This window comes from Pteropus medius, unplaced genomic scaffold (genome assembly GCF_902729225.1).
Source record: "Pteropus medius unplaced genomic scaffold, Ma_sr-lr_union100, whole genome shotgun sequence".
NCBI lineage: Eukaryota > Metazoa > Chordata > Mammalia > Chiroptera > Pteropodidae > Pteropus > Pteropus medius.
Genome location: NW_024352787.1, coordinates 3,489,076 through 3,503,323, shown reverse-complemented (window position 1 = coordinate 3,503,323; position 14,248 = coordinate 3,489,076). Strand labels below are relative to the sequence as shown.

General features: G+C 40.7%; 1 protein-coding gene and 1 long non-coding RNA gene across 7 annotated transcripts in view; both read right to left on the bottom strand.

The window, feature by feature from the left end:
• TPP2 (tripeptidyl peptidase 2) overlaps positions 1-8,613 on the bottom strand; it is a 65,392-nt gene extending 56,779 nt beyond the window's left edge. For 3 of the 6 annotated variants that reach the window (XR_005649989.1, XM_039849470.1, XM_039849469.1), the window contains exons 1-2: positions 8,358-8,522; positions 1,831-1,959 (exon numbers count right to left, since the gene is read on the bottom strand). Coding sequence is in view for 4 of the 6 variants with exons in the window: in XM_039849470.1 (XP_039705404.1) it covers positions 1,831-1,959; positions 8,358-8,522 (294 nt within the window). In the remaining 2 variants the exon portion in view is untranslated. Of the gene's footprint in view, positions 1-1,830; positions 1,960-8,357 lie in introns of all 6 variants that reach the window. The other 3 variants (XR_005649988.1, XM_039849467.1, XM_039849471.1) reach the window with 3 other exon arrangements.
• Positions 3,678-8,320, bottom strand: LOC120591775 (uncharacterized). The gene is made up of 2 exons (XR_005649990.1): positions 4,231-8,320; positions 3,678-3,806 (listed from the first exon to the last, which is right to left on the bottom strand). It is a non-coding gene; the product is annotated as an uncharacterized LOC120591775 (long non-coding RNA).
• Positions 8,614-14,248: the final 5,635 nt, after the last annotated feature.

Genomic DNA, 14,248 nt, shown 5'->3' with positions numbered 1-14,248 from the left:
GAGAGAGAGAGAGAGAGCGCGCGCGAGAGCGCGCGCGCACACGCGCGCGTGCACACACGCAACTCTCCCCTGTAAAAGCACTAATCCCATTAAGGCCTCACCCTCCTGTCACCTAACCCTAATCTCCAAATATCATCACATCGAGTGTTAGGGCTTCGACATATGAATTTAGAGGGCACACAAACATTTAGTCCATAACACATGGAAAAGGAACCAAAACCTGGATATTAATGCCTCCCGTCTGCTTGTGGTAGGCAGACTCTAAGATGACCCGTTCCCTTATATAGTCCTCTCCATTTAGTGAAGACAGGATCTGTGAATATCACTCCTGTGATTATGTTATGGTAAGTAATATGGCAAAAGTGAAGGGATATTTCAGATATAATTTCAATCCCTAATCAGATGACTGAGTCAATCAAAAGGGAGATAGGGTTGGTGGACATGACCTAATCTGGTTAGCTTTTTTAAAAAAAGACTAAGGCCATAGCTGGTATCAGAGAGATTCTTCTGCTGTCCTTCAATAAACAAGCTATCAGGAGTTCTACAGCTGCAACAAAATACATTCTTCAAAAAACCATGTGGACTTGGAAAAGGAGCCTCAGATGAGACCACAGTCCCAACCAACACCTGACTGAGTTCTTGTGAGACCCTGAGCAGCCAGCCATAAAAAGCCATGCCTGGACTCCTGACCCATGGAAACAATGAGGTAATAAATGCAGGAATGTATGTGGTTTTAAGCTGCAAAGTTTTTGTTAATATGTTATATAGCACAGACAACCAATCCACTGCCATGACAATCTTATCCAAAAGACAATGCCTAAACATAATTTAGGTAGATAGTAAAAGATAAAAAGACTTAAATATAAATAATCACAAATATCTCTTCCAAAGTAATTCCGCTTATTGGTTTATAAGAGTCCTGAATCACAAATTCTTGCCATCTAACAAACTCATTAGCTACTATTTCATGAACTGCTGCTTGTTTTCTAATTATTTTTCATGTTAACTTACCCCAGCCTTTCTACCAAGTACATGATATAAGACAAGTCCATAATTATTAAAGCCTAAATATTTCATGTTCAAATTCTCATAAGGGGCAGAAAAGATGAAGGCAAAACTGTCACTTGGTCACTTTTCCTACCTTTCCATTCAAACTTAAACATATTTAGAATTTGGCAACCACATTAAAAATAAAATACCTCAATTCTAAGCCTGCCACCAAACAAGACAATGACTTCTTCTAAGACGGCCCCTAATGACCCCCACCCTGCTGGTATTCATGCCCTTGTAAAATTCCCTGCCTCCAAGTGTGTGTTAATTTTAATGACTCACAACTAGTGAAAAGAACATGACAGAAGTGATGAGATGTCACTTCTGAGATTAATTTATGAAAAGACCACGGCCTCTACTTTGGACACTTTCTCTTGGATTACTCCCCCAGGGGGAAGACATCTACATGTTGTGAAGCAGCCCCATGAAGAGTTCCTCATGGTGAAGAACTGAAGACTGCCAACAGCCACTTGATCGAGCTTGGAAACAAACACCCCTTCCCCACCCAAGTTGAGTCTTCAGATGAAACCACAGCCCTGGTAGACGGCAAGCTCAGAAGAGATCCTGAATGAGAGGCACCCAGCTAAGTCACACCCAGATTCCTGACTCACAGAAACTATGAAAATAAATGGTTATTTTAAACCACAAAGTTTTGGAGTAATTTGTTATACAGCAATAGCTAACTAATACTTACCATACTATTAAATGTAAGTTAAAAGCATTGACGGTTTGAGGTGACAATACAAAAAAAAAATTCAGTAAAAAGATAAAAGCTCCAACCTTAAGCACTCTTCCCGAAAGACCAATAATTTCACCATCTTTTGGCTCTACTACTGTAGCAGTATTCACATCACCACTCCCTGTAGTGTCAATGATATCAATGATTTTTGGCTTTCCATCAGTTGTAACCTAAAAATTAAAGAATGAAAATACAAATTATGTATTTAACTTTTTTAACCTTAAAAAAGCAATGCCAACCCGTGTGTGTGCATATGTGTGCATAGGTACACATATATAAAATATCCTATAAAATGTCATTTGTTTTAAAAAGAGAACTGAATTGTTTTAAGCCAAAAGCCGGACAATCTTAAAAAGAAAATTTAGTCATGGAAAACAGCACAGAATCCTTCAAACGGTTTCGCTATATTCAGCTAACAAATGTATTCTGAGCATTTACTACAGGTCACTTTGTTTTAGGTGCTGGGGAAAAAGAGCCATACAAAAAAATCCCTAACCTCACAGATCTTATGTTATACACAGTCAATAAGCATATAATTCAAATATATATCAAGTGATGATAATTACTACAGAGAAAAATTAAGCAGAGAAAGGAGACAGGTGGCATGGGGCTTTTAATTTTAACCAGGCTGGCCAAGAAAGGTCTCATGGAGAATGTAACATTTGAGAAAAGATCTGAAGAAGGTGAGCTTGGGGTTGGACAAGTACAAAACTTTAGGGGAAAAATGTCTGATAACATTTGGATGTTACTGGATGCCACAATAAGCACTCAAACTTGGTCTAAGTCCAATTTCAAACTTAATACTCAAAATTTTTTCTCTCCAGGCTTTGTCATCTCAAGAAATCCACACACACCCAGTTGTTCAAGCAAGAAACTTAGTCCTTTTCTCTTTAGTTTACTCATTAAAATCTGTCAGGAAGTCCTCTTTCTACCTCTAAACTATAGTTCAAGTCCTTCTCTTGATTTCCACTACGAGTATCCTCCACCACCATCCTCCCTTGCTTTCATAATGTGGATGCCTCCTTACAGGTCTTTCTGCGTTCATTCTTGGATCACACTAAAATCAGTAACAAAACAAGCTGTATTATGCCAGTCCTCCACTTAACACGCTGGCTTAACACCCTGCAATGGATTCAGAGTGCTCATATAAAAAGCTTTTGCCGGATCTGACCCCGGCCACTCCCAGTCACTCACAACTTTAACCACATAGGTCTCCTTTCAATTCCTGGAATGTGCCAAACTTTTTCCTGCCTTACAGCTTTTTGCACAGCATCCTTCTGCTTGGAGTTCTCTGTCCCTTCAGTCTTTCCACAGGAATTCCAATTTCATCTTACAGTTTTCTACTAAAATGTCACCCCTTCAGAAAGGCCTATGATCTTTTAAGTGGTCGCCATCCTAAACCTGATTATTCTTTCTTACTGTACCTTGTTTCCTCCATAGAACTTAATTTGTAGTCAGTTAGGTGACTCCTTCTCTACTTCCACTATTAGGAGCTTCATAAGAGCAAAAACGTCTATTTTATTTACCAAAACCTACGCAGTTTTGCACTAAATATGTAATTACTGAATGATCTGACACTAATTACTCAGCATTAAGACTGATTTTCCTAAGGTCTGCTTTCTTGACCAGCCCATAAAGTTTCATTTGGGCCATGCTGACTACTACAAGTAATAGTACAGTATTTTCAAATTGCTCTTGTGAGAAAAATCACTTCTGGGGTCTTCCTAGGATAGATTTGCAAAGGGAATCTGTAGCATTTGAGCTGCCAGCAGGAATCATGCACAGATACACGAAGACGACTGAAAAAAGACCCCCTACCCCAAAGAAAGAAATGGGAATGTAAAAGATGCCAACAGTGTGTGACAAGAGCACAAAGCCTTTGGACTTCTTTTCCATCTGGAGAATTCGTACTCTTCACACTCTTTATGATAAAGTTTAGTGTCCCTTTCTATCGGTCATCTGCCTCCCTCCGCAACACCAACTGCTGTGTGCTTAAAGCTCTATAGTTAAGGTATACCTGAAAGGAGGAGAGAGAGAGTAGTGATATGGAGGAAACAAGGACACACATGTTTTTCTTCCCAAGGCCAAGCAAGAGGGTGGCTGGTGGACTCCAAATCTCACTCCTATCATACTGCCATCAGACAATCCGGGCTAACAGCTTTTTCCGGGCTGTTTTACGTATGGTAATTCTAAATCTGGTTTTTTATTTCTTAGGGGGTATCTATACAAGTATTTTAATAGCACTAAGAACATAAATCACCTATCTTATTCAATGAGCAAACTACTTCAGAGAGTTGAGATCAAGTACTCACACGAGATCACTAACAAGTTAGACACAGATCCCTCTCATAGAAACCTCATTATCAGTATGAGCAAAGGAAGAAAGCCTAATGGGATTTAGTAGCTTATTTACCATCTACTATTGACACAGCTTTACTTACTAGGATCTCTTTCTCATTAAAAAATTTCTTATATATGCAATTTTCTATCCATGCACTTCTTACTTCACCATTAGGTAAGGGCAACCACGCTACTGGAGACAAAAGAAGGAATTTAGAGTTAAGAAGGAGAGGTTTTTAAAAAGGCAAACCAACTGAGTATTTTGCAATGGATCTTTGGGAGAAGGAAGGGAAAGAAGGAAACTGAACTGCTAACCTAAGAACTATATCCTTCACCTTTCAAGTGTGTAAGGTGTCACAAGGGAAGGAAGGACTGAAGGCACATAATTATGAGTAGAGCTATAATTATTAACCCTGTGTTCTGAGGCGGGGAGACTGAGATATGCTTACTGGGCCATCATGATTGCTGGACAAAACAGAAATTGCCCAAAGGTTTTCCCCAAATGTCAAAAATCTAAGTTATTTTGTATCTCCACTGAAATAGTTAATGGTGGAAGAGGTGGTGAGGGTTGGAAGCCATCCATTAAACACTGGGAAAAGACCAAAATCAAAGGGGGAGGGGGAAGAGTTCTCAAATTACCACAAACAAAACAAGGTAAATGTGTAAGTATTTACTTGAAATTTCAGAGAAGATACTGAAAATATTCTTTTAAACAAGGGAAAATATTTCATACATAACTATTATTAATTATTATTCTAAGAACATAATGAATGAACAAGACAAGCTTTGCTTTCAGAAAGCTTACAACCCAATTAGGAAAACAGATGAGTGAAGAGATAACTGCAATGTAGGACAATAAATAACAAAGGTAAAGACTGTGTCTGTGAAAGCATTTAAGAACACGAAACCCAGTTTGGATGAATGAGGAAACACTAATGGAAAAAGAGATAATAAAAATTAAAATTGCTTAGCACCCATTTTATACATACACACACACACACACACACTTACTGATTGTACTTTATTTTAGTGACTGTAAAAATAGGAAGATTTTTATATGAACTTGTAACCTCTTTCCCTAAACCATTTTTGCTTCACAAGGAAAGGTACATTATGTACATGTATACATGTTCTTTTCATTCAGCAAAAATATTTAATGATACAAGCACATTTGATACCAAATGATGGATATATGGTTTCCAAAAATTTAACTTAATCAGAGAAAGGTATTCAAACAGAATAAACACTAAAATGAGCATCTTTAGTGCTACAGGGGTACATGAACAGACTGCTATGAGAGTAAAGAGGGGAAAATACTGTTAGTAGGGTCTGGGCCTTATTCATCCTTGAACTCCCAGGTCTTAACACAACTGCTGAGACACACACAAATATATGGTGGGAGGCTAAATTAAATCAGTAGATACTCCAAAAGGTAATGGGGTCAAGACCCAGCTGGGTCTTAAAAGGATTAAGCAGGAGTTTACAGGTGATTGTAGAAGGCTTGCAAGCAGATTAAACTCCATGTGCAAAGGCATGTGTTGAGGAAAGACCTGAAACATTCGGGTGAGTAGAAAAGAGTGAAATGTTCCAGGTGGAGCACAGGGTAAACAGTGGAGGTGGAGTGGATATGGGCAGAAGAAATGGTGAGATGAGAACCGAGGCTACATGAGGAGGTGGAGTTGGATGGTGAAGGACCATACACAGTTCAAATTTTTGGATTTTTGTGCAAAGGCAATTAAGATGCCAAAATAGTTTTGTTTTATATTAAACAAGATGTAATGGAAAGGTTTTTTTTTAAAGGAAAATAACTTTGGCAATGTGAAGGATCAATGCAAAGCAACACTTGTGGCAGAGAGACCCCCTGGTATTGCATATTTATTTCCAGGTCCAGACCAACTCCCATGTCTCATCTGTGAAGCCTGATTGGTCCAGCTCTCACTGGTTCTCTGGTCAATCTCTGTAACAGAGTCTGCAGGACTACATCACCTTTTAACACAATGTTAAGCACCTAGCAGGTGCCTGAATAGTTGCTGAGGAAAGAGTTAATCATTTATGTAATTATTACTTTTCTCATGCTGTCCACCTTGCCCACACTGTCACAAAAGAGAACTAGGCCCAAAGCAGCCACCAAAGATAGCCCACTGTGCTCCTGAAAGTTTTTGCTTGTGCCTCTAGTCCCTTTACTCAGAACACTCTGGCTTTCCAAATGTCCAGCTTGGCCTCCTCTTCCTCTATTTCATGCTTTCCTTCCTTATTACTTCTATCCACCTTCTCCTCTTAATGATGTATTAAAAATAAACAACAACAAAAAAACCTCTTAAATATTCACTCATGTTTGTAAGCTGCCTAACTTAATTTCTTTTAACTAGTCATGTTTAGGTCAATCTCTCAAAGTTGAAAGTTGTTAAGAGAGTTATGTTTCCATTTTACTTCAATATTGCTCGAACATGTTATTATATGGAAATATCTAATACACACTTATCCTTCAGATAGTTGAGTGACTTAAAATCCAGCATAAACTCCTTCTATTAAATATCCTTGCTTAAATTAGTATTTATTTAACACTTCTCTTGAGAACTTTAAAAAGTCACATGTAATTAATCCTAATCATTTTCATAGTGACATTGTGGGATGAGCATGACTGTTACTTTAGAATAATGGAATAATTTGATAAGCAGATATGGGAAATTTTACAAAAGCATTTTTACTCAGACAATTCTCCTCACCCTTTTATTATCCTGACAAAAGAACCAATGAACCACTTACCCCAGCTGTTCTCCTCCCACTTATCCCTATAAAAAACAAACATACACCACAAGAGAATGGAAATCATTACCATTCTGTAATAAAGCCCCAGTGAGGTGAGAGCTGTCACTGTTTTAAGTCTTCAAAGTTATTCATAAAACTGTACCACTAGAGCTACCGGGATGGAGCTCATCGCCTGCTCCTTTTCTGATTCAATAAAGCTCCTTGGCTGGGCCACCATCAGATATTTCGTATTGCAGAAGAATAAGGTATTTTGTGCTGCTGAAGAATTAACAAGTGGAACCAGAGAGATTATATACAGAGTCAGTCAGACTGGCTCTCTTTTTCCCCTGCATTTCATTATAACTTCCAAAATGCCACCTTAGTTATTACTGAGCATAATAGAGGATCCAAAGAAGGGATAGGCACAGGGGAGAAGAAGAGAATTATTAAACTCCAACGTTTAGTGTAGGAAGGAGGGTGAGATACACAGATGAAGGACTGATACAGGGAAGAGATCAGCATACAGTTGGATTGGCCAGGTTAGACCTTTGGAAGAAGGATCCTTAACAAAAGTAAAATTTTGTTTATTACTGGATTTCAGTAAAATATTAGGCTAAATTTACAAAAGTCAAACTTTGAAGACTTTAAACAGAATACTTTTGAGACATATCTTTAAAATTACCTTTCAGTATATTATCTTGGTCTAATGATTCAATGGTGCTTAAGGCAAATAAAATAATTTTTTTAAATCGTAATTAAAATGTCTTATATTTTGAGGCTAAAAATATGAAGAGTTCGCTATAACCAAATTAAATTAGGTTCTTCCTATGTCAGAGAACAAGCCATGCGTTTCAATGACCCAAAACAAATACTTTGCAAAAGATGGTTTAAAAATAGAATGCATAAAACTACCAGAGGAAACAACTCCGGAAGTTGACCGAGTTATCTTCTTGAAACTCGGCTTTAGTGTTTAAGATAAACAATTCTTCTCAAAACCAAATTTCCCTAACGACAGCAAAAACAATTAAGTTCCGATAGGTCATGTGCCCCTGTTCTATTTCCTCCCAAACCCCCGACAAATGAAAATTATAAAATCCTCGTTTGAAAATAGCAGGCACTGGCCGTTGCCCGAGACACGAGGATCTGCGGAGGAAGGCAGTGTGGTGGGAAGGAGCCCAAGGGCCCAGGCCTGGCAGCACCTGGGCAGGAAGGGGCTTTTGGGCAAGAGGCGGACCAAGGCACCCCGACCGGCCGCGCCAGGCACGGCGCTTTGTCTGGGCCGGGGTCGCCGCCCAGCCGGGGCGCCCGGGGTCCCGGGCCCCTCGACGGGCCTCCCGCGCACGCCCTGCCCTCTGCCTCCTCCCGGTGCCCGGCCCGCGCTCCGCCGCAGCGCGGCTTCGGCTCTGGGCTCAGAGGCTGCGTCCCCTCCGTGTCCCCAGACGGCCCGCCCGCGCCCCCGCGCCCTCGGCCGCTGCCGCACCTGCATGCCCGGAGCCCCGGGGTCAACCCCAGTGTCCAGGACAGCGATGAGCACCCCCCGCCCGTCATACTCTGGGTAGCGACAGAGGAAGGAGGCGGCCCCGGTCTCTTTCTTGGGCAGGAGGCCGTGGAAGGGGAAAGGCTCCTCGGTGGCGGCGGTGGCCATGGACGCAGGCTGGAGGACGAGGAAGAGGCAAACTGCCAGGCGGCGCGCGGCCGAGCGGCGCGAGGACACCCCGGCGGCCGCGGGCCTGGGCGGGGGTGAGGGGCGGGGCCTGCCGGCCGCCAATCCCGACCCGCCAGGGTGAGGCTGCCAATCACACGCTGCTATGTAAGCTAACGGCGCCACGCTCCGGAGCTGTGCCGGAGTGTTGCCCGGGCCGCAGAGAAGGAGGTGGAGTCTGACGCAGTGCCGGAGGGTTTGGTTCTCGAACCTGGGGTCTTAAAGCGGCCCGCACTTGGGATTTTTAGGAGAGGGCTGGCCTCTATAGGGTCTTGTGTCCCGACCGAAACAATACTCTAGAGACGGGTAAGGAAATGGGCCAACAGCCTGCAGCAGCCGAAACCCCAGCTGGCAAGCCACGGTTTCCGAACTTGAGGTTGTGGACCAAACTTTTGGTCAAATGCTCTAGAAGCCCCAGCCGACCCGAGGAAACGGAGCCAACTCACGCACGCAAAACACTAGTAGTCATCGGGTATCAGCAAAATACCTGGACACTAATTTGATTCGGTGTTACAGGGTTTTCACTTAGCTGTCTAGAGGGTGTCCCTTTGATGAAGGCAGGGGAGGAATAGGGTGCGGATAGGTCCTAGCTTCAGTCAACAGGAAGTGGATTGTTAGCCCCCAGTTCTATGGCCAATAACAAAGTATGAGACTGAAGCGGGCCCCTCCTACCCTCATTGCTTACCCTTGGCTTCCAGGATTTCTGAGAAACACTTTTTTCCCTCTTTAAATTGAAGTTCTTGGGTCCTTCTTACGGTTCTCCACTTAATTACAGAGCTGTAACTTTGCAATTTTTCAGATTCATAGTGGCGGCTATGAACTGCTCCATGATGCATTAGTAGCCCTTTAATGATCTTTATATCTTTATTCATGTCAGGATAATCTTAGGATAATCTTAGTCTCTCCCCCGCCCCCCTCACGTGCGCGCGCGTACCAAAGACTCCTTTTGGCAACCCAGTGAAGCTTACGGACTCCTCAGCATTGTTTTTAAACACACAAAATGAAGTATATGGTTACAAGAAAAATTGTGTTGAAATATAGTCATCAGCAATATTAAAACCAACTTTATTAATAGCAGTTTTATATATGTATGTATATAGCTATGTGTGCTTCTTTGCATTAAAATAACAAGAACGAACGCCAAATCCAGTAAATTCCCATAACCTCAAAATAGCGCAGAGCATAAATGATATTTTAAGATATCTGTAACAACGGGCTATGAGAAGAAATTGATTTTTATTGGTGACAGAGTAACAAACAGTAACTGCTAATACTAATCTGGTTACTGCCTACATTTCTAATTGAAAGAAACTAAGGTTAGTGAAAATGAAGATGAATTTTTTTTTCTGCACAAGTTTTTGAACCTTTCGGATTCTGTCATGGATCCCAGGTTAATAATGCCTGATATAAAGGGAAGCCCTCTGTATGCCAGTTTCCAATCCACGTTATTTAGGAGACCCTCCATGAAATTTCGAAAATTACTGTAATGGTTGTGCAATGTTTTAATTGATTACTTGGCCATTTATTCACTCCATAAGTCTTAGAAAAACATGTTCTCTTTAGTGGAGAGAAGGAAAATACAGTAATGTTTACCTACCTATTCCCAACTGTGTTTACATTACCTGTAGTAAAGAACTTCAAACTAACAGGAAAGAAAAGAGACAAATTCTCAGAAGATGTTCAAATAGAGCTCATAGCGACAGAATGGAATAGGTCCCAAATGAACCATAGTACAATCACTTCATTTTACAGCCAAGAAAACAAAGCTAGACAGGGTAACTGATGGCCATGGGTTACAAAAATGAATTAGTGAAAAAGCTGGATTTCTGTTCTCACAGTCTGTCCCCAATATTTTCTACCACACTAGTTGTGCTCCTCTGCCAAAATACCACCCAATGAATGGATGAGGAGTTAAATGTTTATTATGAAACCAGTGTCAGACTTTTTATTAAACTCCCATAACAGTGTTCTTTAAAAAAATTTTTTATGGAGTCTATAAAAAATGTTTTAGAAAAGTTATGTACCCTCTTGTACAGTTTTAAGATAACATTTGAAATTTGTCATAAGTTTAAGAAATTATCAAAGATGTAATATCTGGCATATTAGAAATATTGGAATTTTTAAATGACACTTCTATATCACTCACTTAAATATATCCGGATGAATGTTACTCTTTGATCCCTACCTTTGTCTATGAAATACCTGAACATGTTACATTTAAAATCAGACATTTTATATCCCTATTGCTTCTTGAAGTTTTTATTCTACACAAAATTTTTATCCTAATGTACATTTATAATGGAAAGTGCCATTGATCATTTATTATCTGCAACAAAATTGATATTTAACTTTGAAACCTTTCCTAAAATCAAAGTGTTAAATTTTTTCTTTTGAATTAAGTTATCTTTCAATTATTCAAAAGTTAATCAAAACAACATGAATAAATCTTAAGCTTTGGTTTAAGGACAAAAATTACAGAACAATAAGAAAAATTTTTCTGAAAATGCAGCTCTTAAAAAGATGCATGAGATTCATGTTATTGGACTTTGATTAAAGTCAATTTTACCGACAGTATTTGAAATCATTCCTTTACTTTACACCAAGAAGCTATTTAACCTGCTGGTAGTTAAGATGTCTCTCTTCTAAGACATGGGAGACCCATCTGTAAAACAAGTGTGAAAAAGAGTAGGTACGTCTTTTCATCACAGGCATGTCTTTGAGCAGATAATTCTAGAAAAAAGTAGATATGACATTTAAACGTCTGGAAATTGATTGTATTTAAATTATCTGTGACTTTCTACCATAGTTTGAAGACCACCATTTTATATATGAGATAGATTGACTCCATAAAAGAAACCATAGGCATGAGTCTACAGGAGCTGAACAGGGCTGCTGAGGACAGCACAGTGTGGACATCACTCATTCATAGAGTTTCCAGGAGTCAATCTGACTCAGCACACACATTTTAACACTTGAAATCACTTTAACTATATACAAAGTCCTCTACTCTGCCTTTAAGCCCCCATATTCTCCACCTGAGTTTACACCTCTTACTCCTTGGATTCAATGGCATGCTCAGCTAAAGGAAATCTTTCAATGCTAAGTCAGTTTGTGCAACTTGACAAACAGCTTGCCAGTTCATTGGATATTAGAAGGAAACAAGTAGAGGATACTTGGAGTAAACACTGAAGACGTAGATAAATAAAACAAGGGTTTCGAAACGGGAGGAGGAAGAAGGGGAGGACAGGACGGGGTCAGTCACCCTACCTGTGATTAAATAATAGACTGGGCGCTCAAAAACCTCCCACATAGCTTTGTTCAAGCAGGAAGTGCTGAGCCAGGTGTTCTTGATGCCCACTTTCCTGCCAAGTGTTCTTAATGCCCACTTCCCTTTCCCAAGCCAATGCAGAAATCCAGTGAAGGTGAAAGGCGATAGCCTCCCACGGGTCACCTCCTTTGTAACTATCGCGGCACCATATTATTTAGAGAATATTTTTAAATCAAGTCTCCAAAAACATGTAGAGATTGTAAAAGCACCCAACATGTCCTAGCAGCTGGGCTGTGAAATCCTAAGCCGCATTTGCAGCGAGACCCCTCCTCCCGTGGGCGGCTCCTAGGCAATGATTGAGTGCAGTAGGAACACCGGGGCGGATCTGTTCCTGGAAGATGGGGAACTTATTTCACAGTCGATTTAGGCTGGAGGAGCACCCATCCGCTTGCCAAGCATAACCTATTCTGCATGGTAGCCTAGGTCGTTTCCACCTAACCTTGGCTTCTCTCTTCTTTAACCAGGATCAGACTTGCATCGCGGTTCGATGGCTCTCCTAGCCTTTCGTGGACCCTTGACTATTTTTCGCTGCACAGACATTTCCTCCAGTAGAATCCTTGCTCATTTAAGCAGTTTTTGGCGTTAGTTTCTTAAAGGATCCAGACTAAAATAGCTCACATACAAGAAACTGAGGTTCAGATGCTTACAGCTTTGCCACTGCTGCCCCCTGAAGGCAAAAGCGGTCATTATCATTCCTACCAAATATGCCTGCTTCCCAGCTCTTTGTCCGATGCAGAGCCAGATGGGCGACATTACTTGGCAAAGTATGTCATAGGCCCGTGCCTAGCTGCAAAGGAGGCTGAGAGATTAAGTTCTGGCTTCTTCAGTGGACAGGCAGGACTGATAATGTGGGAAATTCGATAAACACAGGAAGGCTTTTCAAAGGATGGCTGTTAATTCAAAAGACTTGTTAATCATAGCAAATATTCACTATATATAACTTCTATTAAGCCTTAAGACTTCTGTGACCATAAATACTTCAAATAATCCTTGCTATTTGCTATATAACACCAAGTTCTCAGTACTTGAACCTTCAGTAATAAAATGATAAACTAGGCAATTCGGACTAAGATTCTTGGTGAGAATAATGAGAAAAACTGGACAATGTATGATAAATATCTTCTCGTAGTCATCAGAGAGCTAACAATGTGATGAAGAGTTTCTGGAGCAGATGTAAACTCAGAGACCAGAGTCTAACATTGGGAGAATTTTGCCTTTCGGAGCTTCTGCCAGTTCTTAAAGATATAGCAGAGAGGCTGAGATTCTTTTTTCCACAGATCTCCAGGGCTATGAGTAAAAAGTTGAGTCTAGAGTCTGTAAAGAGAGGGGGTACAGGGAAGAGAGGGGCCATGTGCTCTTAGTGTAATAAGTGTAATAAGGCTAGAGACGTCGTCAGTTCACAAGAAATAGAGTCCATGTTATATAAATATGAGAAATATAAATTTTTCACATAGGAAAAGTAAGTACTTTGGAAGGAAATGAATACTTGTAGTGGTGAGGTGTTTAATTTGGAGGTAAACAATCCACAAACCTCAGCGAAGTTCTTTCACCATTTTCCTTTCATCCGTGGGACCAGAGCTGCACTTTTCACCTTCCTGACAGCTCTGAGAAGCTGTCACTGGGATCAAAGGCCCAAGCCTTTCCTTTGAAGAATCAGTAGAAGCTGAGCAGAACAGTAAATGCTTTGATTTCCAGAGTACCTTGGAGTCTGCAGACTTACAAACAAATGAGAAGTATGTGGAAGATTGAGTGTGGTTACATGTGTAAGACAAGATGCTATGTCCTGGGAAAATCGTGGGGAGCACTTGAGCAGTGAGGATTCCCTCCAAGCATAGCACAAAACAGATGAGAGAGTTAAGCCATGGGCATTATGCCGAATTCTATGCCCCTCTCTGTGAGCTTCTTCAGCAACATTCACTGGAACCTTCAGTAAAAAAACTACTTAGAAACTGTCAATCAGGATAGTTCAGACTGTGCTGTGGCAACATGTTAGCTCAAATTTCAGTGATATAAAAGACAATTTTTACTCATGCTACATCTCCATTCTGAGTTGGCTGGGGTTTCTGCTCCAAGTTCTTCCAACTCTTGGATCCAGGTTGAAGGAGCGGGCACTAACTAGACTGTTACTGGTGGTCATGGCAGGGAAAAGATAACATGGAGAAGCAGGCACTGGCTCTTAAAGCTTATTTCACTTCTGCTCATACTTCATCAGCTGCAAGTTCTATCATGTGCTCAAGGGAGAAATAACTGGGATACTTGCATAGTCTTAATTACTACCACTGCTTCTTTAATGTTCAGTATGTTTTCATTCTTGTGAAACATTGGTAAAGTGATATCCAGA